Source organism: Aplidium turbinatum, chromosome 4 (assembly GCF_918807975.1).
Source record: "Aplidium turbinatum chromosome 4, kaAplTurb1.1, whole genome shotgun sequence".
Lineage (NCBI taxonomy): Eukaryota > Metazoa > Chordata > Ascidiacea > Aplousobranchia > Polyclinidae > Aplidium > Aplidium turbinatum.
The window spans coordinates 7,164,871-7,192,044 of record NC_137475.1 but is presented as its reverse complement, the minus strand read 5'-3'; the positions used below and the strand labels follow the sequence as shown (position 1 = coordinate 7,192,044).

The following is a 27,174-nucleotide window of genomic DNA, read 5'->3' as shown; positions in this document are numbered from 1 at the left end:
TCACTTTTAATGCTCATTGACTGAGAAGTTTCTGATTTGCCCCAAAATGCAAGACTTAACTAATATAAATCAAAGTGCTCACAATTGCTTACAAACGCCTTCAACACTGCTTGACTAAAAATACTTCACACTACGAAGCCAAGTCATTGTTTATATTTTACATGGAGCGACATTACCAACCTACCTACTTGCTTGCTTACATTAGCCTACATTCCTGTTTTGACCCTTATTTACTAATTTCTCAGTAGGCCTAAGTTGTTTTAACTAATTTTTTCTGCAAGACTTCAGTCTCCGCGTGGGACTCTAGCGTCAAAGGCAGTAGTGCGATATACAAACAAACTCCAGCTGACTGAACAATAAATGACACTGTGACACAACACTAGAACAATGGGCAATTGCAAGACGTCAACATTTCGCAGTTTGACAAAAAAAATTGCAAACAACAACTAAGACAGTAAAAAGTATGCGTTGACGCTATGCGCTAAAAAACCGCGAAAACTTTACGGCGCAGCCTCAAGCGCAAACTATCCAAAAAAATGTGGCCGCAAGCGTTAGCGCAAACAAAAAGTCTACGCCGCAAGTATGCGGCGTAGAATTTGCGGCGCATACGTACATCTCTGGAAAAAAGCAACTAAAGATCACATTTTCTCATAAGCAACGTTAGTACCGTACTTAATATGTTAATATACGTACTTAAGATGCTCTTAGAGCCTAGGTTATAGTTGAGTTTGAGCTGGTTGGTTTTTGAATCTTTATCCTCGGACTGACAAAGCCTTTGATAGGTTATTCCTGGTAGTTTCACTAGGCTACTTGTAGAGGCTCTTGACGCAGGGCCGATTACCGAGATTAGCAAAGCGAAATTTTCCGATTGTTGAAGTGTTGCCGGGAAACTATTCCATTCACTAGGTGCTGCTGAATGGAGAGCAGTACTGAAATGCGTTGCTCAAGCGCACACCTCGAGAGTCGAACCAGCGCCACATGAACTTGAGTCGGACGCGCAACCACTGAGCTAACCGAGCGGACAATAGTCCACAGCAGGGCTACTCAACTGGCGGACCGCGGTCCGAACCCAGACCTTCTGGGTGTTGAAGGTGGACCTGGGGCTTCCAGAAGAATATCTTCATTGCCACATTTTAGGGCCTCTTAAAACAGATTTCCATTAGGGAAAAGCAATTTTTTGTGATTAACCAAGGAGCTGGGGGCTTCGCCCCCAGACCCCCCAAACGCTTTGCTGTCTTCTCTGATGTGCGATCCACACAGCTACACAACAAAGAAACACATTACATTTTCCCTTTTTTATTTCTTTGTTTGTGTCTGACAAAAATCCAAGTCGTGTTACATACTACCTGAAAAGTGTTTCGGTGCTCGTACTGGTTGTTTAATTTTTGTGGTTGCATGTGAAATATTCACCGGACCGCAAAAATATTCAACTTGTTAAAATGGACCTTTGCTAAAATTAGTTGAGTAGCCCTGGTCTACAGCTAGTCAGAAGTAGCCTACTGTGCAGTTTTTGTTTTTTCCTGTTGATAGATTTAGTAAACCATTGTAGGCTATTTTATTCAGATGTAGTAAACTGTAGGCTATGTATGTTATCCCTGAAGAGGACATCTTGTGATGTTAAAAACGTTCGATATTTAATTTGTTGCGTAGTTTTGTGTTTCTGTAAATGTAATAAACTTGAATAGGCTATGTTAAATCTAAAATTTACAACAGAAATGAACAATGCAAAACTTATCATTCACATAAATGAAACGGAAAAGGAGGTGGCTATGGAGGGCTAGCCCCAAGAAAACTTTGACAAATATAATCTTGTTTTCGTTACTTTTTAGGAGCAATATTCATCAAGATGCACACTTTGCATGTGACCAAATTCATCAAATTAAAATTGGATCGCAGTAGAAGTCTTGCTTTAAAATTTAGGTTAGCCTACCATTTCAAAAAAAAATTTATTCACACTCACAGGATTTCAATAATTTATTTCTGGAAGTTTGTAACGCCTATAGTGTGTCGTAGCCTTTCAGCAGGCTACGAAAATTTTACCTAAAGTGGCCCCACTTTCACAGATAACATTTTCACTTTATAACCTATCTCGATTCACATTGGAAAGTGATCAATCTAAGTATTATTAATTAACTAGGCTATTTTAGTGAGCAGCGTTTATTTCGAAATATTGCATCATTTTGTTAGTTTTTTTTAGACACAAAAAACTTTTCACTCCCTTTAATCACCAACTATGTTTGCCCAATATCCTCGAGATGCAAGAAATGTGGCTGAGTGAGAGAAGCGAGCGAAAAACTTTTACAAAAATAGAAAAAAGCTTGTAAAATTACAAGCCGAAAACGCTGCACAAACTAAATATGAGTGGGCCCCAAGTTAGAGGTCGGCCCCCAGTCGGAGGTGTGGAAAGCAGTCAATACGGCTTTGCATGATTAAATAGCTATTGGTCATCAAGCTTCTGTAGTATTTTTTAAACAGTCAAAAAACATTAGATTAAAATGAGTGGGCCCCTAATCAGCCGTGGGCCCATCCCGGCCTCAAAATATTTTTTCCACGAACTTTCTGTTTCACTTACATATTTCTGTGAGCGTAACCATTACTGGCTACCGCGCGCGGTAGGCCTAACTGTTTTTAGCGATTCATTTTCTTTGCGCGGTTTTCAAAGTCAGCAGCCGATTTTCGCCCTCCAGGTCCAAATATAAACATTGAACTTGAAAAAAATGAAGCCTGAAGACACACCTAGTCTAGACAAGTTTAAAAAAGTTGAGAGAAGAAATTGATTCTGGTCACTCTCAAAGTAAGATTTTCCGAATTGATCAAGAACTCTAACCCAAAGAATTAGCTCTAACCCATTAATCCTAACCCTACTTTTTTTGAAAAGCTTTTGTGCACCTCAAAAATTAATCCAAAGAAAAAAATTGACTTCGATGGGCGTCGAACCGTTGTTCTCAAGAACATAAGGCACAAAATGAAACCACTGAACCAAACACGCCAACGAAAGCAGGTTTGCATTCACACGGTATTAACACAAACTCTATGCGACGTAACCAATAATGGCTACACGTACCGAAATATGTAAATGAGACAGAAAGTTGGTGGAAAAAATTATGCGCCTCCCGACCGGGGGGAACGGGAGGTTAACACGGCCCTGTTATCAGCATTGCTTACTGCAACAACAAAACTACCTTTGTGGTGAAGAAAACGTAATCTAACATTGCAGCACCGTAAATCGATTCTGCCGAAAAACAAAAAGATTTAAAAACTCCTGAAGTAGGCCTTAGCTAGGTTAATCCAAGCAAAGGTGAGCAGAAACTAGTTAAAAAATTATCTAAGGTTATAAGTTGATAAACACGTTACTCGATCAATTACTCTAAGTAATATTTTATTGGTTAAAATTACATCAAAAATGTTTAACAGAACATATCGTTCTGATAAATCACATGACAAAATCAATAAATTTTTCGATAAAATAGAGAAAATTCAAACATAGACTTGAAGAATACGCAGATGGAGACCTTTCTTTGCACAGAGTTGATTAGATTATCCTGGTCAAGAACAAGTTCATAGGCAGTTGTAGAGTCTGATCGAGTAATACAGGTGAACTATTACCAAACATAAAGAAAGTATCGATAACATAACGACAATACGCAATAATATGACAACCATTACGCGAATATAAGTAGGATGATTTATCGACAACTATATTACAGTGCAAATTTTTAATTTCTATTTACACCAAAACACTTTTCAGGCAAGATCCGCAGTCACATAATGATATGCATTGCACAAAGGGTTGATTAGTTACTTGGAATTTTCCGTTCTGGACGCTATGAACATGAAACAAGATGGACAAACTATAACTTGTCTGCTGCGTAGTAGGCCTACGCGCAGGAAGTTAGGTGAAAGTGAGGAATTTATAGAAAACAATGTTTTACAAATTTACACTTTCGTAAGTGTACTATGGCTCCGTGTTATGAAGTCTATACAAAATGTACAATAGAAATCAAAACTGCATATTGACAGATGTGACTTTGATTTGTCAAAAAAAAATTACGATTTGAATTTGTCTCTACAACTCATTAGTATTCGTCGTTGAAATAATGTACAGCGAGCTGTGTTACTGAATGAACAATCAATATAGGGCAATAGCAGCATAATATTGGAGTCAAACCTGCGTTTAGCTTAAAACCCCTGGAATTGCTAAGCTTGTGTTTAAGAAGAAGTCGAACAACCCACATGCATGATGTGCGTATGAGCCTCCTAGCACGAGTGAAACACAATAAAATCTGTAACTGGGTAAAATGTGGCTGATACAAATGAACTGGGTATTAATCACTCATAAGTGCTTTGGGTTTGCTACAATAAAACACTACTTTAAATTTATTACATTTTCTGTCGCTCAGAACTTCGTAAAAACTACGAGAGTAAATTTTTATTTCGTTGTGAAACAATGGTTTGACACAGCTTCTTATTGGTAGCTAATTCAAAATAATAACTCAAGAGAAAATAATTTAACTTTTATCAGCTTAGAATCGCCAGTTATTGAAGTTACAGCAATACTTGCCCAACAAACTAACCTTTTGTACGTTGATTTAACGTTTGCAGACGTCTTAGTGAAAAAGAATTGATGTTCCCAGACATCAAATCAGTCATTTTCTACATTAATTCAACGTCCGCAGACGTTGAATCAATGTAAAAAATAACTGATTTGCTATCTAGGATTCTAGCTGAAAAGGAATGCCATGACGTAAAACTCGCAAGGGAATGGAACACAAAATAATTCTTTGACGCCATTCAGACGTAAAAAACAGTTTTTACACAAATAAACAATTTTAATAAAGTTGATAAAATGAGATATAAGCAGGCTACAAACAACCAATGTGACTTTATGGATAATATGTACTTTGTATTATTTACATAAAAAATGCAACACTATTTCAATAAAATGCTTGTTCTCTCTCCGTCAAGTGACGAAACTTGCAATCTAGAATAATCCAGCTTCCTTTTTGAGAGCTGTTTTCTTCCACGCTGGTTTATTGTAAAAGGCTAATCTGGTCATACCCAGTACTAGCTGGAAGTCTGAATCACTTAGGTGCTCCTGAAAATATAAAAACGTGAGAACAGCAAAAAGTGGTAGGCAAACATTCAATTTTATTTTTCAATCACGGTGTTGTTTGACCAGTGGCGTAGCTAGGGGGGGCGGGGGGGCGGACCGCCCCGGGCGGCACGTCTGGGGGGCGGCACTTTCAGACAGGACGTTTTGTTTTTTTGGTTGATAATGCAAAAGTACACGAAAAATAAAAGCAAACAGAATGGCAACGTTCAAAACAGTGGCGTAGCCAAGGGGGGGTTACAATGATGCTTTCAGTCTCTATGTCTCTAAAACAAAGTTTGCCTAATTTTATACGAAACTCCATTAAAAGAGCGAGTTTTGCCAATACCAAACATTCAAATATCTCAGCCAGGAATTAGCAACAAGAAAACATAGAGACTTAGCTTTACTAAGTTACCGAAAAATGCCCAAGAAAACATGATCTTATCCTTTTGCTATGCCACCGGACAGCACCATTTTACAGGAATATTTATACCCACATTTTTGTTGAAAATGCTCTCAGAATGCACCAAATCCAAAGTAATTTTTCAAAATTTTCTGGGGGAGGCCCCCAGACCCCCGCCGCTGGGTGTCGTCTTTGGCGAGGACGCCGGCGGGCTTCGCCCGCCGGCCCTTAAAACCCCCCCTTTCAAAATTCCTGGCTACGCTACTGGTTCAAAACATAGAATAATTCCACTTAAAGTCATTTAAAAAACTTTCATTTTCACATGCTTTTTCTTGAAGGGGCGGCAAAATCTGAATCCGCCCCGGGCGGCACATTCCCTAGCTACGCAACTGTGTTTGACAGACATAAATAATAGCCAAAAATAAATAAATCAAGTGAAGCGGGACTCGCACTCTTATGCATTGCAAAGCCGCACACTCTACCAATTGAACTATTCGCTACGTTGCTGACGCTGAGTGGGGATGTAGCATTGTAGCAATTGGAAATTCTTCAAATAGCAATAACAAAATTTCATAATAAAACTTCGTCACTGGATTTTTCTTTAAAAATCTTTCTTTAAATTCACCAAAAATCCAAAAGGATGAGTAGTGCGATAAAAGAAAAAAACTTGTTTTCATGAATTTAGTGTGATAATGTCTGCTTTTAACAAGAACCAAGTTTGTAATAAAAAACACAAACCTCTTTCCTTGTGGGATCTACTCCAGATGGAAGGGATTCCACTTTCACTTTCAGCTGGTCTACGCTATATGTTTTCCCAACTCTCGGTCCGTCGGAGTCGCTGGAAGCTGGAGTGGAAGTAGGAACTGCGGATGCGAGAACGGAATCGAAAAGATCTTCACTTCCTCCGAGTTCCTTTTTAAGGTCTTCATAGGACTTGTTACCCTTTTCAACATTGCAAAAAAAGTATGTTACAACGTTACAAGTATACAAGTATTACAAGTATACAAGTACAACGTTACAAGTATATTTACCACTGAAACAACAAAGACAACAAAATCCGTCATTTTTACACTGTTTCAGCGTTTGCAGACGTTGAATCAATGTAAAAATGACGGATTTTGCTGTCTGGGAATGTGCTTTGCGTTTAAGATACGTAGAATTCGCATCGCAGGAACTCCACCAAACATTACAAAAAAAACAAAAAAAAAAACATTAAAAACTGCAATAAGTCTGTAATAAAAAGATGAGTACAAAATGTTTCTTCTAAACGTTCAACATACAAAAAAATCCATAATTTTGAAAGGAGATTAAAATACTCGAAGAAAAATGGAGTATTGTCACTGTAAATGTTTCTTGAAGCAGCACCGAACGTTTAATTAACGTAGTTACGAGAAAATAAATCACATCCAGAACAAATTTGTGCTTTAGTGATTACTTACGCTCCACTTGGAAGGGTCCCAGGCCCCGAACCAGCCAGTGAAAGTAGGGGGCTCAAATCCTTGCTTCACAGTAATGATGGGGGTATTGGGGTCCCTGGATCCAGAAGGATCTGTGCTCAGATAATTCACAGCGGCTATCTTGGACTCTTCTTTCTCTTGTTTGTTTGCTCCTTGTCCAACCCATAAGTAGATCTAATAATATTTCGAGTTATTTTTTTATTAATTCACAATGATTATGTTTTGGTAATCTCAATGACGTTGTCTATTTTCCTTATTATTTAATTTCTTTCAATCATCTTCAAATAAAGAAACATTTATTCTTGGGCTGAGTGTCTTTCCGGAACTCCAATTCGTTCGAAGGCCTGACCATAGTGGTATCACATTTTTGTAGGGGCTTTGAACCACTGACGCAGGATCGGCCACCGAGGTTAACTGATCATTCTGAAATAATTGGTCGCAAATGTATATGCTGGATACTCGAGTGTACAACTAACATTGATGTCTCCAAACAAGAAAGAAAAAATAGAGTTTCGAATCTTTACCTCCATCCCAGCATCCAGGAGCATGACATCATCTTCATCCAGGTCCTCCTGAGTAAATTCTTCAATGAGCTCACATCGGAAGTTGCCGGACGCATTGGAGCATTCGTAGAGACGAACATCAAAGCTTCCTTCATCCTGGAGACTCGGAGCATCGGCATATGGGACGCTTCCTCCAAGAGCAGTCCAAAACTCCTGTGGTTCATTTCCTTCGGATATCGTCTCGAGATCTCTGAAGATTTTAATGAGGAAGATTTTGGAATACGCTGAAGGAGGATTTTATTTTAATTGAAACTTTTTCTTCTTGGGGGCAAACTTGAGGGGTCCACACTCTCGGCAGGAGGAGCTTATCCCTTTGAGGACCGCTGGGACATATGTGTCCCATGAAATTAGGCCGATTACCCCCCAGTTAACTATAAAAGTTTGCCACTGCTGATACCCTAACGTAGCATTGGATATCTATGCTTAATTTTAGGATAGACATCCTTTTTTAATTTTTTTTTGCGTAGGTGTTGTTTATATGACATTTGAAGAGTAAACAAACAAATTCTACATAAATATTTTTTTGGGGAAAATTAATGGTCCTCAAAGGGTTATAAAACAACTCAACGGGCAAAAGTTGGTCCTACACTCAGTTACTAAGCTTCTGGGAACGAGAAGATAAGATTATCATTAGGGGGGGGGGGTCAGTTCCTCTCTCTCGAGTAAGCACGCCCACCCAATAAAGGTGAGCAATGTTATAAATAACCAGCTTAAGCCGAATGTCGATCCAAGTTTGCATTGGCCCCGTGGATGTTAATTTGCCAAGCCCTGCTTTAAATTGTTCAAATACCAAAGCGAACACTTACTGCTTGGAAAGAACACTTGCAATGTTTTTGGCCATTTCTCTTTCATCTCCACTGCTTCCTTTCCCGCTCCATAAGTAAATCTCACCAGGTGTTTTGAGGAGGAAAACGTCATTGGAGTTTAGAGAAGATCCACTGGAAGCAAAATAATTCATCATGTATTATTTTTCTCTCATCCATATTACAAATGCGACAGGGGAAGCAAATGGAAACAGCGAAGTGATACATAGCTTAGTGATCGAGTCAGCTGCACTGACTCTAAGCATCTTGTCGACACACAGCCGACTGTTCTGGAGCGGTATCGAACCAATGTCCAATCGAGCATCGCGTAAACGCTCTCACCACTCGGCCAGAAAGCCGACAAATACAAAGTTTTACTTTTCTCGCCTGATGACATAAATCACTTCAAAATAAACACAAAGTTGGTGAATAAAATTTCACAAAACATCGTCGGGTTATTTCATTTATTACATTGGTATCTGAGTGTCTGTTTTAACGAAGTGGTCAGATTCGGAATATTTTTTATTTGTTTTCTTGCTACAGAACGTATACATCAGTTAATTAAGTTACACAGATACATCAAATATAGTTACTATTCACTAAAAACCTCTACAGCCTGTTTCACCCTAAAAGAGGGATCATCAGAAGGTCCTTGTTCAAATAGAATTATTCAGATACATATTATATTATTATTCAGATACTTAATCAGACACATAAATAGATATTTTGAATGTGACACTGGTGCTAGAATGACAGCGAAAGACCACAGGGTCAAAAAAGTCAGCTGCCACCCTCATACAAATAAAAAAACACAAAAATCATGAGGTTATTGAAAAAAACAGAAAATAATATTGCAGGAGATACAAAAGTTTTGAAAAAAAAAGTCCTTTTAAAACAGAATCTAAATTCATCGCTCAAAACCATGGACAGCAAAATTGTCACCAACTCCAAAAGTTAATTTCTGGAACAACACAACAGGATTTCAAGGAACAAAACAATTATCCTTACACTGCTTTGACTTCAACAGCTTTGGTGTTGTACTCATTGGTTCCGCGGACTTGAAACAGGCGGACGTCCGGTTCCTCGCTTGGTTCCGGGCTGGCCCTTGAAGTTCCACCCTGGGAACAGATTTGTCAACAAGAAAATTAAAAGTTTTTTCAAAGATGACGCTATTGAGAATAGAAGTAGAATCTGTATCTGCCGGTGATCAACTAAAATTGCTTAAGAGCTTCTCATGTCTCTGCTGTTGATAAGACTTTTTTGCAATTGAAGGTTCAAAATCAAGTTATGCCGTCTCAACTTCTTTAGCCAGATTAATTAAAGTTCCCAGGTTTTTCCCAAAAACAGTTCATCATCATCAGGTTTATTTCTCTCGTCGAGGATTCGAGGCAATCTTCAATCGGAAATTTTCAAATTGGCAATTTGCAATTGCAGTTTTGTAATCAAATCTTGTCCAATGTTAAACACAGTTCAATTGATATTTTTGTAGCCGAGAAAGAAACTTTAAAACATAACATTACTTGCTTCAATTCAAACGTAATACCGTTTCAACCCCAGAATGTAAAAAATGATCTCCTACCTCGTATATTATGAGCGTTCCTTTAAAGATGGACATCAAATGTTTGGGTTCCTTGCCCATGACCACACGAACTTGGACAGGTGCTCCACCATACTTGTCATCCAACCCAGTTGCGTGGAAGGCAGAAGCCGCTATCTCATCTTGAGTGGCGTGAAGACCCTGACGAGAAGCAGATCGCGTACGTCAAAATTGAGTCACAACTGCAGCATTGACTAACTATAGCTTGCGAAAAAATAAAAACGTTTAGCGTTTTGCAAACCAGTCAAATCAGTCCTTTTTTACATTGATTCAACGTCTGCAGACGCTGAATCAATGTAAAAAGGAATTATTTACCGACTGGGAATGTTTAAAATTGTAAATTAAAAATTTGCTTTTTACAAAAGCACATTTAATCAAAAGGTCCTTTTAGAACCCCATCAAAATTCGACAACCAAATTTGGTTGAAATATCGTCACAAAACGCACAGCCAATAACAACACAAATCAACAAAGCGGGTAGGATGCTCTACTGCTGAACAAAATTAAATAAACCCAAAGCAGTAAGCCAATGATTTTTGACTGGGCTGGGCCATTTGAGATTAATCAAATCACGTCAGTGGTGACGTCGACTCGTTGAAGCGGAAAAGAAAATAACGTTTTCTTCGGAGATGCAATGTGGACCGCCAGCTTATGCGGAAGAAAAATGACTTGTACAATTTTTTGGCTGCTAAAAGATAGCAAAAAATGACAAGACTCGAAAGCCATGTGAGACAGCTGTCACAAACTTGCCTTCTTTAAAATTCACTAACAAGTGACATGCTTCAATAAGCACAACAAATCATCAATATTTGCTTCATTGAATAGTTTTCTGAGTATTCACTTGTCACAAAGAAATCGATTTTTAATAATTAAAAATAATTATTATAATGTGCAATAATATTGCTGTACAAAATGCCAGCATTAAATCATTGCTGCTTCGTCACACTTATCAAGCCACATTTGCCAGTTTTACTCTTGCATAAAAATTCGTAAATCGTATTGGCTCATTTCGGCTTGTGAGTCTTTTTTGGAGGCAAAATTCGAGAAGTCACAGTCAAGAACGTAACAATAAAGGACCTTGTATCAAAATTGTAATCAGTAGGTTGAGTAGATCTTTTAGCTACTCAGCCAGCAAATTACATTAGCCTCTTTTTTGCATTGAGTTGACGTTTTCTGACGTACAACTCTATTGGTTTAGTTGTGACTGAAAATGTAAAATGCTAGACAGCAAATCAATCGTTTTTTACATTGATTTAACGTCGGTAGACAAAAGTAACAGTTGTAACAGTAACTGTAGACGTCTGTAACCTGTAACTACATGAAAGGATCGACCGGAATGACAAGATAACCAGAAAAAGAATAAGTTAAGATGAACAAGGATTCGAACGTGGGACCTATTGATTCTGAACCTAACGCGCTGCCGTTGCACCACAATCACCAAAACACTAAAAAAAAGTTTTGACAAAAAATTATTTTACAACATAAAATCTAAGAAGAGCTTCTTCACCTGCCAAAAGTAAATGAGGTAGGACTCTTTGTTGTTGTAAAGGTAAGTGTATAGAATGATGTAGCAATCTCCTCCGTACAACTGTCCGTAAGTGCTGGTGTCCACTGGAGCCATTTCATTGTTTTCTATACGCCATATCTAAAAAAAAATAATTCAAACATTAAAAAACGGTTTTCAGTGTTTATCATTGTTTTAATGACGTTAAATAACGATATTAAGACATTGCAAAATTGTAAGAAAACGCCCAGAAGTACATTGATAGTGTTCAATGCGTCAATTAACTATTTTTGTCTTGCAGACGTGTATGCCGGCTACAGAAGTAAACATCATGATATGCCAAGACGGCAGACAATGAATTGCTATTCGCAATGCCACCAATTAAGGACAAAACCTCACAAGCCGGGTCACGAAGTAGAATTGGTCAACATAGAGTCTTTCGCGAAACTATATTAACTAATCTACAAATATTTTAATTGAAGACTTTTGAGGAAGGATATAAAATAACCGTTGATAAAAATCCACTCGAAAACCCATTTACAAAATTACAACAACAAAATACGCAAGGGAGGGGTTCGAACCTAATACCCTGGATCGTACCTCAACTTTCCCTGTGCCGTCGTCCACCATTCCATGTTGAGCGGCAAGTTCAGGTTTGCTGTGCATCGTGGCAGCATCGAATTTAACATATGTGTTGCTTGCTGAAAATTATAAGAATGTATATTTTGACACTGAAACGGTTGTGTTAAGTTTTATTTTTTTTAAATATAACAAGTGTGGTGAAAAGTTTCTCAAAAAGACTACGTGAGCTAGGGCAGGCTTCTCTGTAAATTACGTACAGATAGCCATTCACAGGATGCAAAATGGTTATTTCTTTTTCCAATTCCAGTGCAATTATGTAATTAAGTGGCAAGTTTTAATGGGCGCGGCACTGCTGCTACTGCGGCAATCCATATATGGAGATGCACAGACGTGAATCGAATGACGCAAAAGTGATGTGGAGAGTGCGCAATCATGCATTGTCATTTTTGGTAGTAAAATGTCTAAAACTGCGTATCTGTTTACTTATTTGGAATGAAAATTCATAAATAATTCCACGACCAGTTATTAGCCTGATTGGTCACTTATCGTAAGAAAATAGATTAAAAAAAGACTTAAGTAATCGTTTAACTGTAGAAAAAAATCCTTCTTCTTTTGTTTGGTGTTGCATGCAATGCACTGGTAAGTTCTTAAAGTTGTTCCAGTGACAATTTTGTCAAAAACATTTTTTTTTCAAATTGCAGTTAGCCAGTTACAAACGCAAACATTACGAATTGATGCAGATTAATTAAATAAAGGCAAAAAATGAAAAGTAAAAGCATAAAAAAAGTACTTACCGATTCTTTCTCTTGCGTAAGTCTTTCCAAGCCCAGTGATCTCTCCCTTTGACTTCCAGGACTTGAAGAGCTGTTTGAACATGGCTGATTCGGCACCATCCGGGACCACCTCGATCTGGGTGTCTGAGGGGTACCCTTTCGCTTCAACGTAGCCCTGAAAGTTGAAATAGTGTCGATGAGGTTCATATATTGATGATTACGTAACGAATGAGAGTGACTCCGCTTCGGAGCATTTCGGTACATTTCGGACGCGAAGGATTGAAATTGGGTATGTTGAAAAAAAGTATGCGGCTCAGTACAGTAACAATAGCTCGAAAAAAAAATACTTCGTTTTATTTCGACGAAGAATCTTTTGTCTTGATTTTCTTTTTTTTATACATTTGTTCAATTCGAATTTCGACTAATTTGTTTTGAGCAATCCTGTTTGCAAAATTGTTTGATAGGTGATAGTGGAAATGCGACAGTACACAGACGTGTTCAGCAAAATCAAAGTGATGGTAAAACTAGAGACAAGAAAAACTTTATGACATTACAACGCTTACAACACAGTATTTCACATTTAACATTTCATCTCGATTTTTGTAAGCTGCAAGGTCCACCACACCAGCAACTCACTTCGGCGCGCCTCATAGACAAATTTCTCTCCTGCTTCGTAGCCCCTCTTCCTTTCCAAACATAGATCTTGTTGCCTCCTTGATCCAAGATGTAACAGTCCTGAAAATTAAGATTTCAAGATGAAAATTGCCTTTTCCGGAGATGGTACAAACTTTCATTAAATAGTGGAAAACACTGAAGTCAAAATTGCACAAAAAAAACGAAACAACTTGACTTTGCAATAAACAGCTTTTTTGTCGTATCTAGGTCTAGTCTACATCTGGTGGTTGAAGAGTTAGAGTGGATGGAAAGGTAAGAAAGTTAATCTTCGTGTCGACTTTCAGGCATGCCTTTAAGTGTCCTGCCGAAGACAGCGCTGTGTGCTCTTGAGCGGTGTTGAACCGGCGCCCTTCCTGGAGCAGTACCAGAGTTCTCGGCTATCCGGTTGTGTTATTGGGAGGATACTTAATGGCATGCCTGAACTTGGACGCAAACTTTTTGCTTTCCAGACCACTTCATCTCAATCTTTAACCACTTGACATAAGGCTGGATACGATACAATAAACAGTTATTCTCGTTTAAATATCTTCTATTCTTTAATATCAACGGTGAAAAATGATGATGTTACTATCAGTTGAATACATTTTTAAAAAGAGAGCAATCAATTCCAATTAGTGTCTAAGTAACCTATGGCCATAATCATTTAATAGCATAGTTACAAAGACAACAACAAATGTTTTAGTTCCTATGGCTTGCTATAATCACGCTAAATAAAGTGTATATTTTGTTGCAATATGAACCATATTTTGACCCTACCAGAAATTTAAAAATGTCATTGGACGTCATAAACTTACGTCATGGTTGAGTAAGTCTTGTGTGAGTGGTTTCGTGGCCACCTCCTGGACCGTGAGCTCACCGGACGAGTCTGAGACACTAAAGTGATAACAAAAAATCGTCAACATCGGAAGTAGATTATGGAAGGAATTTTCATAGTGGTCCACAACTTCTTTCATGATTTTTAAAGATGAGGCTCGACATTGTTTTGCTTCAAGCAGAGTTAGGCTTAAGCGCAGTGGTGCAGCTTGGTTGATTGCAGAGTTTGGTATTTTTTTTTTTTGTATGATGTAGTGCTCGTTTTAGACATGCCTTGAAACTTTTGTTGTATTTTTGCTTTCATAATATACTGTCATATCTCAAAAAATTTACACCTATGAATAAATGGCGAAACTTTTATAACACGGCAACCTCAGCTAGAACATGCACGATCACTCAACGAATTTTGCAAATTCTTGATTCAAAATGTCAATGCATGTTGCACAGCCTAGATTATCTTGAACAGAGTATTTGCTTTTAGAAAACTCAATGTACAAATGTGGAGTTATTAACTTCTAAAACAAAGGTATAAAAATATTTTAACCTACAGCCACCTTCCGTAGCAAGGCCTGTGCTGTTTTTTTGTTGTTGCAGCAAGCAAGATTCACACCAATCGCAAAGAATGTTGCCATATGGCATCACTTTTTGCACTTCGTCCTATACACATATCACGTCATCAAGTACTTCCTGGTAGTGCACGCCATCACACATTGCTAAACTCTCACTGTTTTGCAGAACCAAACACAAGTACAAGTGGCACTGCTACCACTGTGCATGTTATGGTGAAGCGAATTTTTTTTCCATTTGCACAAATAAACAATCGGAAAACCTAACAAATCAACTAAACCACGATCAACAATTATTTGACTGTGCCGCAAAATAGGCCTAGCGCTTCTCTTCTTGGTTGATGTTTTTAAGTTTCGTATTCTTGGGCAGAAGGTGAACAAAGACTGATGCAATTGAAACAAGCTTTGGATCTACTAAACTTTAAAAGATTTCATAAAGAAGTTTTTATAGAGTTGCCAATTTTGTTTTTAAAATGTCACAAGTCTTAAATTTCTACGTGCGATACCTATTTGCTTTCTTAAAAAATATGATCTAAGTTAGTTACCATTTTTCTCATATTTATGGAGTTGGTTGTTTTTCCGCGATATTTCAAATAAAGAGTAAAACCGATGTAGATAATGTAAAAATTTGAAAAGGAATGTGACTTGTTCGTTTATTAAAGAGTCTAAACAATATATTGTATCACTCTTTTTGAGTTGAACTTGGATGTTTTTGGTTTGAATCTGGCAACCCTGTCTCTAAATCCGTGGTTGTTCAAGAATGAATTGCATCGATTTTAAGCCACAACCACAAGAGACATGGTTGGGCGCTAGTTGAAGCAAGCGAACAAACATACAACCAATCTGCACACGAAGCTGGGATATCGCAAGCCATTTACGTTGAATCAATGGTTCGTAACACAAAAACAACATGAGCTTTTGTACCGCCCGGCAAACGTGCAATCAGTAGCAGATGTGGCGCTATTTTAAAAAGAAAATTACCAAAAATAATTAATCAAATCATGAAATGGTATTCTACTTCTAGGCAAGTATACACATATGCTCATTGCTCATACTCATTTCTCTGTGACGTAAGGATCTACCAAATTTTCCAGTTGCAAACGCAATTTGACGTACGTAAGCACGTATGACGTTCTGATACGCGTTTACGTCAACCGATCTGAGTACCACGACACAACATACAAAACAACTCAAAAAATGCAAATAATTTCACGTTCTTTGCACTGGATCCGACAAATCATTTCTTGATTGGAGAATGGGGGGATATGCTCTCACAGTATAGCACCGAGAAAACCTTCTAAAGCGGCTGTGAGGTTTACCTTTAAGGTTTTAGTCAAGGGTTTTGGTATAGCTACAGGTTACAATGCAGGCTGCTTGCAAGGTTCATTCTGCAATTACTTCACCGACCGTTCATCAAATGAGTTATCTGGGTGGACTTTACAAATTGGGTCTGGAGAATGGCAATTGGCAAAATGTCTTTAAAGATTGAGTCAGTGATATCACAAAGCAATTTTGTTGTTTGAATTGATTTGAAAACTGTTTCTGCCAACACCTCAATGACACAATTGACACAGCTTCGTTTCCCAAACAGCAAAATCCTTCGTATTTACATAGATTCAACGACTACAGATGTAAAAATTAGTGCAAGATTTTCGGTTGAACATTTGTTTCGGTTACTAATAGTTTTAATCTTAGTGACCGGACTTCAATCAATGGTTCAACTTTAAGCTCTACTCCATTCATAAATCACCACAATAGAACTCAAATCCAGAATTAGAAAATTATAATCGCTGAAAGTGAGGTTACAAATGCTGTTGTCCAAACTTCACAAAAAAAGTCCATACATTATTTTGTTCTAGGTCTTATTATGACCGTTAAATAAATTTTACGCAATGTCACTTCAGAATGTCCATTATAGTTTTCAAAAAAGTTATTGATCATTGTGAGTGGCATTTCCAGATTTTCCAAACATCTACGACAGTTGCATGTAGTAATAAAGCGGACCGTTCCTTTCCTGAAATGATATCATTGCTGGAAAGATGAAAAGTCGTGAAGCTAATCACAGAATATTTGATTGTTTGATTTGTAAATCTATCGAAAAGATCATTTGCGCATTCATCTGATGTCAGCTGACGTCATAACGAACCAAATCACTGCACAGCATCATTTGCTACAGAGAAACTGTAGATCAAGGGTTCCTAACCTGGGGGCCATGGCCCCCTAGCCGGCCATGAGCCTTTTTCAAGAGAACCATAGAAAAATTTGAAAAATAATTTTTTTTTTAATTTATCATCTGTAAGTCCACTCCAACACTACAGTATATAACAAAAGAAATAAATTAAAATTTAATAAAAACACTAGTATATTTTGCCCAAATCTTTATGAAATGGTCTTTAATTCCCGGTTGTTTCAAAAATAATAATATAAGATGACGTTTCTTAATTTTTTCAAAAGGTTGAAAGAAATAGGGGGGCCATTGATTTTTCAAACTTTTCAAAGGGGGCCATGGTGTAAAAAGGTTGGGAACCCCTGCTGGAGATTATAGTGATCTTTTTGGTGCACAAAGTAATATGACATTACCGCGCAAATGCAATGTAACTTAGATATGAAAATATCTCACTTGGTTGTAACAAAGAAAAAAAGATTTCACCAGCAGTGTAATAATAATTATCATCCAAGCAAAAATTAAAATACAAGAAAAGTTGTCAAACTACATCTATATCAAGGCAATAGATTGCGACAAATGAGATACATATCGCGGTAGATTTCATGGAATTGTAGCTGAGGAATAATAGAATACGTTTATCAATATTTCTTATCTAAAACATACTTATTCACATTTTTTAACCAATTATTGCAAAAAAAACCTCTGTTTTCAAATTAATGAATTATAGAAAGAGAAATTTATCAATCGCCACTAATGCTACGCAAAGCGTTGCCAGCAATTGTATACACAACTCAATCAAAACAGTTCATTTCAAAAATTTAAGCATTTTCACTGCTAAGTATCAAGCTAAGAATATTATTTGAAATTTGTCAAGTGACATTTGGAAATAGGTAAGTATTCACTGCGTTGGTGCAAATTAAGTCCGGTTGTTGAACTATATGTCAATCTTGATACATTTCCTGTTTGAAAATGCAAAAACATCGGTGCTTGCTTTCAAAGTCACTTTGGAAGATGACGTAGGCGACGTTGAAGAGATGTGAAAAATAGCAAGTTTGTCACCTACGAACTACCTTGTAGTAAGGAGTTCTTGGCTAACCAGAGTTATGACATAAAATTTTAACCGGTGTTGTTCAAATTGAAATTTTCAAATTGAAATTGAAGGTTTCAAATTGAAGTTGTTCAAATTGAAGGCTTTTATTATGAAGAACATTTTGATTGACCATGTTAAAAAAGAGTTTTTGGAAATTCTTAGTTTGTGTGGTGCATTACCACAGGTTTCTCATACGAAAAAAAAAGATTACAGCAGTAAATATTAAGTCACTCATCGGTTTTACTGCGTTGAAATGCAGTTTGCAAAAGGGATTGTCCAAATGCAGACTGAAAAGATGCATGTTGGAAGTTGCCTACTTTGAAAACATGATAGTTTTTAGCTTCCACAACTACCAAGCTCCATCTAATGCAAGCCAGCCTATAAATATCCAATACACTAATACAGTATTGAAATCATGTGCTTTGCAAGCAAAATATGACACAACCTGAAAAGCGTCAGTGAGCCTTCTTCTTCAAACAACATGGCGCATGCGCAACAAACAAGATTATGACCGAATGAAACCTTCGACAACCGTTACAAGATTTATCTTGATTTCTAAATTTAGACAAAGTGATTTGTTAATGGGTTTAACAAAAAATTCCAGCTACCAAAAGGTGCCTTTTTTAAATCGTTTCAAGATTGCCAGATCTTTCAACTATGTAAAAATAACAACTAAATTGCTAGTTGGGTTATGGTTGTACAGATTTTTTGTTTCCTCATATTCTAAGTTCAGTGTTCGGTGACCGCATTTAGCTGCAGACTCATTAACAGATAACGTGTAAAATATCACATTTTTGCGACGTTAGATCGACGTAAAATTGAGCAAACATGTTAATAAGAAACCGGATGTAGAGCGGAAGTTGGATGAAAGTTGCAAGAAAATGGTCAAAACAGCCGCTGTTACATCAAGTTGACAAAAGCTCTCCATTCTACGTTGTTTAAACGTCTGCAAGCGTCAAATCGACGTTAAAAGTACGGGTTTTGTCGAAAGAGCAAAAACGACTTACGATTTCTGTTTATGTTAAACGCAAACGTGCCAATTAACAACAACAAAAAGTTGAAGATCTGAAAAAATGGGAGCTCAACATGGCGCTGGGTGGTTCACACACAACAACTCGCCTAGGTTTATATAAAGAAACTGAAACAAGATTGTTCAAGACTCATAAAAATGCAGTTGTTGTACCCAAGCACAGACCTTGTGGTCAAAAGACTAAGCTTAGCAATTCCCGTGCCTGCTTCAAGCAATAAACTGCAAGAAATCCGCAGTCAGATGCTTTTCACAAACATGTAAAAGTAAGTCACAGCACGGGAATTAAAAATACTGTTGAATTGGCTTGTGTTATTTAAATTGGTGTGTTTGTGGAACTACAACAACTGTCAATCTAACAAGCAATGTTTCTCTTCAATTCGAAAATTGGTTGTAGAAATGCATACAGTATTGCCATGCATATTTCGTATACCGTGGAAATAAAATCAATTTTTTTTTCTTCAACTATTTTTTTGTTGTTGGCATCATACGAAACAAAACCTATTATTTTTATTGAAAATTCTATTGAAGGGATTGCGTTAAATAATCGTTCATCAACTTTCCATGCAAGTTTGTCATGAAATTTTGATACACGCTGATGTCTATTCCTACTATGCTGAAATATGTAACCAACCACTTTAGTACAAACACAACAAAAGTAAAAATGGTGTTCTCATGAAATTAACAAGGCAGACTGTTGCATTTTCTGGGAGCAACTGGTAGCATTTTAACGTTGTTAAAACATCAGTGAGATGTTAAACCAACTTGTACGTAATGTCAACGCATGTATGTGTTAACGTTCGCTGCAAAGTGAAGCGACCACTTCAGCTTCAGATAGATAACTGTCTGTAAAACGTCTGTGGACGTTGAAACTAACGTCTGAACTAACGTCTGAACTAACGTTGAAACTAACTAACTTCAACGTCTGTGGACGTTGAAGAAGTAAGCACAGCAATTTTTAAAACCTTGACGTACACAAGGCAACCTGTAGGCTATCCCACACAGCAGCCTATCAGACATACATGTTTTTTACATGTAGACACCTTATCGATTACAAGTAACAATTTTGGCTTTTTAAAGGAAAGAATACCCTTCATCCTTTCTATATCATTTCAACGTCACCAAACGTTGAAACGATGTGAAAAAGCAAAACTTTCCGGTTGAGATTGTTACCCATCACAGGTCGATAACCTTCACCGGCAAAGATTCTGATTAAAATATCAAAGATGTCAGTTGTACAACTTGTAGCAATCGCAAAGGTCTCAACGAGCAAATCAGTTCTTTTTTTACATTGATTCAACGTCTGCAGACATTGAATTAATGTAAAAAATGGCTGATTTACTCGCCGGGGTATTGAGTCATTTTCTTGAGAATTGAGCATAACATAATGCATAGTGGGTTAATAACATAGTGGGTTAGAGGGCTGGAGCGTAGACTGGCTGGATGTTGTTGCTCATTTTGTAACATCACTCACTTACGTAAATATTTCGGCGATCAATATTGGCGTGGAAATTTAATTTCCTTTGTTTAAAGTTTGATAAGAATTGATTTGCCATTTCTAAAACGTGTAATAATAAGAGTGGCTTTGTTTCTGGTACTTTCACCCTTTGTGACACAGCAGTGTGTTTTTCGAATGTAAAATACTGTTTAAGGTTTAAGCTAAAGTGATAATTTTTACCTGACAATTTTCTAAAAACAAAACGGTTTTCTTTCTTTTTTTCACAAAGCACGACTTTTAATACATAAACTAGTAATGGACTTCAGTAGCTACAGAATATCCTTGCTCAGAGTGGACAACTTAAGTATATGTCCCATATCTGGCTGAAACTTTGGAAAACCCTTCTGTAAGCGGAGAGATTGATTTAGCAAACCAAATGTGTGGTAAAGTACTTTCTTTTCAAAGGCACAATTGGTATGCAATGTTTAACTATAAGCTCTTCACGTTATATAACAGACTACTTACTGAAACAGCTTAATTTGGCTTCGTGCGGCCCGGGTCGAGGAAACATCTTCAGTTGCAGGACTGATGGTAGACGGTTTGTCTCCTAGTATCTTGACCATAGCCTAAAAAAAAGAAATTACGGTAAAACGGATGCAACAGTTGGAGAACGGGAAGAAAAAAGAAACCAAAATAAAAGTGGAAAGAGTGCATAAAAGAGAACTTGAAGATAGTGAAAATATGAAAGGAGGATACCTTGAAAAAAGCATGGTGGAGGAACGTGATCGGAAGTGAAGACTTAGAGTTGGCAGCTCAAAAGTAGCTAACATGGGAATAAAGTACCTAAAGAAGCAATAAAGCCGGCAGAAAAAAGTCATTGTGCAACAGCTTTACTTTTAAAAAAGTCGAAATGTTAGCAGAAAAATAGAAAGTTTTTGCAAGCTAACTTTACAAAAACGATACTCAGCAAAATTAAATAGGGTAGACAAAAAGTTCTTTGTTTTCTGCACAATTACTTACAGCAAAAGCTTTTGCATCCCTTTTTTCATGGTCTCCATCGACGACAAAAACTTGTGCTCTTCCTCCTCTTTCACGATCGCGGATGTCTTTCGCCAATATGGTCCCCTTCAGAAATATAAATAATTTCAATCGACAAATCCAATAAAAGAAGGACATTGTTTTGCGTGTCATTATCGGAAAACTTCTGAACTTGTCGGAAAATTCAGCTGAAAGCAACGTTCCAAAAAACACTTCACTGCTGCATAGTCACGTACACGTTTGAAAAATCATTTTACAACGTCAGGTGACATTGAAACGACGTAAAAATGGAAACTAGACCAGGCCACGGAGATAATTCTTTTTTCCAAGTGACAAAAACCTCCACTGTAGAGATTTACTTGCACATGGATAACAAAAAAGTGAAATACGGTAAGACAAAAATGGATTGGGTGATCAAATGTTGCGGCTTCTCTATAAAATATGGAGACGAGTAGCACTTACCACAGGTACAGTACCTGTACTGGTACAATGTACTAGTACCACATGAACCAAAGAGACTGAGGATAAAAAAATCTTTGGAGAAGGTAAACCCCACAATAAATATTGAAGACTTCTTGTCATCACAATCAATAAACCAGTCAACAGCCAGGTTTTTCAATGCTTATTTTACCTTCATTCTTTCAATCCGATTGCTTTCTGGACCGTTCCACTGCAAAATGACTTTTCCAAGGTCAAGCAAGAAAACGTCGCCACGGTTGAATGACGACCAAGATACGTCAACCTCTGTGGCCAAGACACGCTTTCTCCCTTTGACGTGAAGCAACCGGCGAACGTCATACTGGTTGGTTTTGACGTGATTAAAACCAGAGGCAACACCGCCTTTCTTGTACCTATAGAAGAAGAATGTCCATGTTTCAGACTGAATGAAATGCCTCTTGCTCATTGTTTCTTTCAATGGAGTCATGTTTTGCTTAAGTTTCGTGAGTTATGGGTGATTTTTAGAAAATACAAACGATTTTAGAGGCAGAAAAAAGTATGCTCAAAATTAAGCTTTATGTTTTGTATGAGCTAGTAACATCGCCCGTCTTCATATCGATTTAACTTCTGCAGACGTTGAATTATTGTACAAAAAAAAACAGTGTTGCTAGCTCGGGTTCTGAATTTAAATCGCTTTTTCTCATGTTCTGCAAAAAATCGTATGCTTACAAACAAAATCATGAGATATTTGTTCGACTGTTACAGACAACGTATAACATTGCAGTTTTACAACAAAATAAAACAGTCTTCGTTTAGTGTTTTTTGTTCACGGCTCGCACTTGCTACATCTCTGTACATGCAAGCATTAAGTCCAAATTATTAAAAAATAACACAGACAGCAAAATCGTCACTGCCACGTTGATTTAACGTCTAGACGTTGAGTCAATGTAAAAATGACGGAGTTTGCTTCTGGAAATACGGCAAACCAAATTCCAAAATTTGAAATCGAGTACAATGATGTGTGGCAAGAAGGCACAACTACACTGGTTCGTGTTGAACAGAATTTGTGTTTCAGAACTGAGCTAAATGCAAATAAATTACACCGTAGAAGAGAAACGTATTTTAATGCAAGACATGAAAGAGAAAAGACCGTGAAAAAATTGAAAGTCGATTGCTCAAAAAACAAAACTGAACGACAGCTGTGTGAAAAATTATAAAAAAAAGGTCAACCCGTCCCAGTAGTACACAAACTATGAATTGAACAAGGAAGCAGCGTAACTTACACAACCCCGCTCTTGAAGTAACTCTTGAACTTTTCAGACTCATTTCCTTGGATCTCACGATATTGAACAGGTTCACCTCCAAGGTAGTCATCAAGCTGCACAGTCAGAATTGCTGCGGCACCTGAACGAACATATCTTGTGTCTTTTATTTGGTTAATTCGAAGTCAATTTTAAGGGCTAGGATAAAAATCCACAAGCTCGACTCCAAACATATCCCAACCAAGATAGCAAATCAATCGATTAAACCATTCTTTACATTGATTCAACGTCTGCACGCGTTGAATCAACATAAAACACGGTTGATTTGCTGTCTGGAAAGGAGCACTTCAGAACGAACCAAACTTTTTTTTCGATTTTAAATCCATAATACCTATCAAACCACACACAGCAAGCAAATGTTGCTCTTTTCGCATCGTTTCAATGTAGCCAGACGTTTAAATGCTGTGAAAGTGGCAGTCTTTGCTTGCTGGGTATTCACATTCTCTTAAGAATTTCTCATTGATGTTAATACTGTACTGCATTGGCAATGTAAATAATTCATAGATGATGAAAAGCATTCAGCGAAAATTCGAAAAAATGACAGAAACCTCACCCACAACATAAATCATTTATTTAACTTCAAGCATCATATGGCCATAAAAATCTGAAGATAACAAAATAGTTTATTAGCTTATAATGAGTCGGTAGTAAAACCTGTCTTCTATCCGTTCAAGCTTTGAGAATCCCTCTGATAGAAGAGAAATTAATTTTATAAACAATATGTTGTGATAGTGTGGCACTTTAGTTTTACGGAATGGCCCGTTTCGGTGAGTCCGATCCCTTAACGGGGGATTTTTTCAATTTTTTTTTAAATTATCGGGTGCCGTAGCCTAATTATCATTGCCGTTTTAGGGTTAGGGGTTAGAGGTTAGAAACCCACCGAATCGGACTCATCGAATAGTAGCAGACCCTAGTTTTAAGGTGGCTTTGATGTGTTTAAAAAACGCCTGCCTTTTTCGAAGGACCAATAAGCGATGAATTGCAGAATGATGATAATTTAAAATGGAAAAGAAACGATGGAACTTATTGATTAACAGTCAAGGGTACTACTTGCTCTTAATGGTTCAAGTTTGTGTGGATGAAGCAACGTTAGTTGATGAAAAAGGGCTACACAGAGCGACAACGCTTCCTGCGCTTCAAATACTATCAAGTGCTTTTCCCAGGCACTTTTACACCATTGTACTATTACATTCTAATGGAAACAAGCTTTTTATCGACTAAAAGTCTTAACTAAGAACGGTAATGATAGACAGTGATACGGCTTAGTGTTGTAAATACACTTTGTCAATGAAAGTATTTGGGTAAAATTCTAATCTTCTGCTAATTTCATTTGAATGAGACTACATATTGATGAAACCACACTGGAGTAGGGAATACCCTAATAAACTTGAATTAGCCAATTTAGTTTGAGACTGTGTTTTTTTTATAACACTACGCATCTTTTTGAATCATTGGGGGATTCAAAGGAAGATTTTAATGAAAAGTTTAGTGACAAGGTTTTATTTTGAAACTTTTTCTGATAGCTTGAGTTTTCAATGTCCATTTCTTAAAACCTAAATTGTTCTTAGTACGTAGTACATCTGATGTCTGAGTGGGATTGCGATTATTACCTGAAAAGCTATGATATCTATATAAAAAGTTGTAACATAAAGTTACTGACACTGATGGCCACTTAAACTAGTTGCTGATATAACTGTTCCGTTCGGAAAATATTGTCACGATTGTAACGTCAAAATAACGTACAAAGATCACTTTTCTTAGTAGGATGACATACCTCTCTCATCTTGACTGGATTCCCTCCCCAACCAGAAGTGCAACGCCCATGAGAGTCCACCCCCGAGTTTTCTGGTCTAAAACCAGAGTTTGTTATGTAAGAAAGTGACAGTAAAATTTAAAAAAAAAAAAAAAATCTTGGCTTCTCATTTTATACAACCTCACATAACATGATCAACTGTACCTTGGTGAAATAATAAAATGTTAATTCAAAAACACAATTTTTATAGTTGCAGAAGTTAAGGTAACCACCTCAGACCTCCTAATATCAAACCATGTCGATTAATGGATATGATGCGATCATACATGTTTACATACAAACAACACCCAAATAAAAAAAATTATTGATACAATTAGCAGAATTTAGCATTTCATTGCAACAGTTGTTTTGAATGAGAAAAACTGAAGGCTACATAATTCACTATGACACGCTAAGGTGATTATACATTCAGTGCCAAGACATGGCGGCTATTTTTTTAAAGTATAAATTTATCTTGTGCGTGGGTCTCCATGCACCACCTCATTCCTTCTTTTGAGGAGAATGCAGCATCGCTTTTAAGTAAAGAGACACAGGAGTTTTCTAACAAGCAAAATCCTTACTCTTCTCAACCCCCCCCCCCCCAAAAAAAAAAAACAATCCTGACGTGTTCATTGGTCACATTTTACTAAGACTCTAGATAGCAACCAATGTTTTGTCATCACAAAAAATTTGAAAACAATCGAACAGCACAATTAATAGAAACAAATCACTGAGCGCATAGACTTGGAATAGGTCATAAAGAAGCCAACAAAACAAAAATAACAATAAACTACGTAGCAGTTGATATACCTGAAGAACAATGTAAGAATCACCAGTGAAAAAGTTTCCATATGCTTTTGGTGGAATGGGAGCAATTTCCATTTTCTATAAATGTTCATCATGTAAATATTAAAAAGCTATTGAATACCGTAATTACATAATATAGTATATATCTTTAATTCTTGTATTTAAATTGTCTATTTCATAAATATACTAAAATATGAAGATTTGTGTGTGTGAATTTTAATTTTTATGCTACCAGCATTGTAAGCTATGTGTAGAAATAATTTCATTTCTAGATATATGACATTTTTGAGAGTAAAAATTATAAAGACGCAAGTACATAAAAAGCCAAATAATTGCAGTTAATGTTTGCAGGTTTTTTTATGCACTTAAGCGCTTAACCAATATATGCATCAAATCAAAATATATTAAGGTTTCGAATTAGGAAATCTGATGTGATGAAATGGTTTGTATGTTTAACTGGTATGCAATTATCCAATTTCAATACATGTTAACATTCAGCATAAAAATAAATATTATATATAAACATCATGGGCAGTTTTAAGTTACAAAAGAGTATCATAATTTACTTCCTACATAATTATACAGTATAAACTATTATGAAACTGGGAGTGATTCAAATGCATTAAAAATGAAAGTTTGAATTTAGGCATTATAACATTTCATTATAAAAACTATATATAATAAACATAGGGTTGTACATTACAAAAGTTATGCCCTAAAGGCAATTTCCTGTTATATTCAATACAACAAGTAAAGTTACGCATATTTTCATTATTTAGCCTAAAACATTGACATCTTTCACCTCTATTCTCCATACTTGCAGACCCGGCTGCTTTCCTGCTTTTTCAAATTGTTCATGGGATATCTCTGGAGCCATAGCTGATTGCCTTGATTTTTTTAATTCAATGTAAGCTATGTCAAGAACAGATAATAAAACAACAACAGCTTTTCCACCAAACCAATTGTCAGATCTAATAAAAGATATGATGAAGATTTTATACTTTTCTTAATTGAAAAAAAGTATTTTTTATTGACCGGTCAATTACAGTGGTGTCTTAAACTAAAAATCTAAATTAGTTTATTCTTGTTGCTGTGGCAACCATTTTAATTGTTTTGTTAGTTCATTACTGACCGTTAAAGTGAACTACACTCGGAAAAACCTTACAAGAGTTTGGAAAAAGGTGAGAGTGACAAGTTGTGAATATTAAAACATGCTGAGACAGAAGTG

General features: G+C 36.8%; 1 protein-coding gene across 1 annotated transcript; it reads right to left on the bottom strand.

The window, feature by feature from the left end:
• Positions 1–3,362: 3,362 nt before the first annotated feature.
• LOC145769678 (advillin-like) lies at positions 3,363–26,904 on the bottom strand. The gene is made up of 19 exons (XM_082581353.1): positions 26,749–26,904; positions 25,950–26,024; positions 25,122–25,197; positions 23,309–23,429; positions 22,219–22,438; positions 21,570–21,674; positions 21,075–21,175; positions 14,243–14,321; positions 13,410–13,508; positions 12,795–12,948; positions 12,019–12,119; positions 11,422–11,559; positions 9,898–10,056; positions 9,327–9,436; positions 8,322–8,453; positions 7,477–7,705; positions 6,935–7,126; positions 6,234–6,437; positions 3,363–5,095 (listed from the first exon to the last, which is right to left on the bottom strand). Exons 1-19 carry the CDS (start codon positions 26,821–26,823, stop codon positions 4,982–4,984), a joined length of 2,484 nt encoding a protein of 827 aa, XP_082437479.1. The 5' UTR covers positions 26,824–26,904; the 3' UTR covers positions 3,363–4,981.
• Positions 26,905–27,174: the final 270 nt, after the last annotated feature.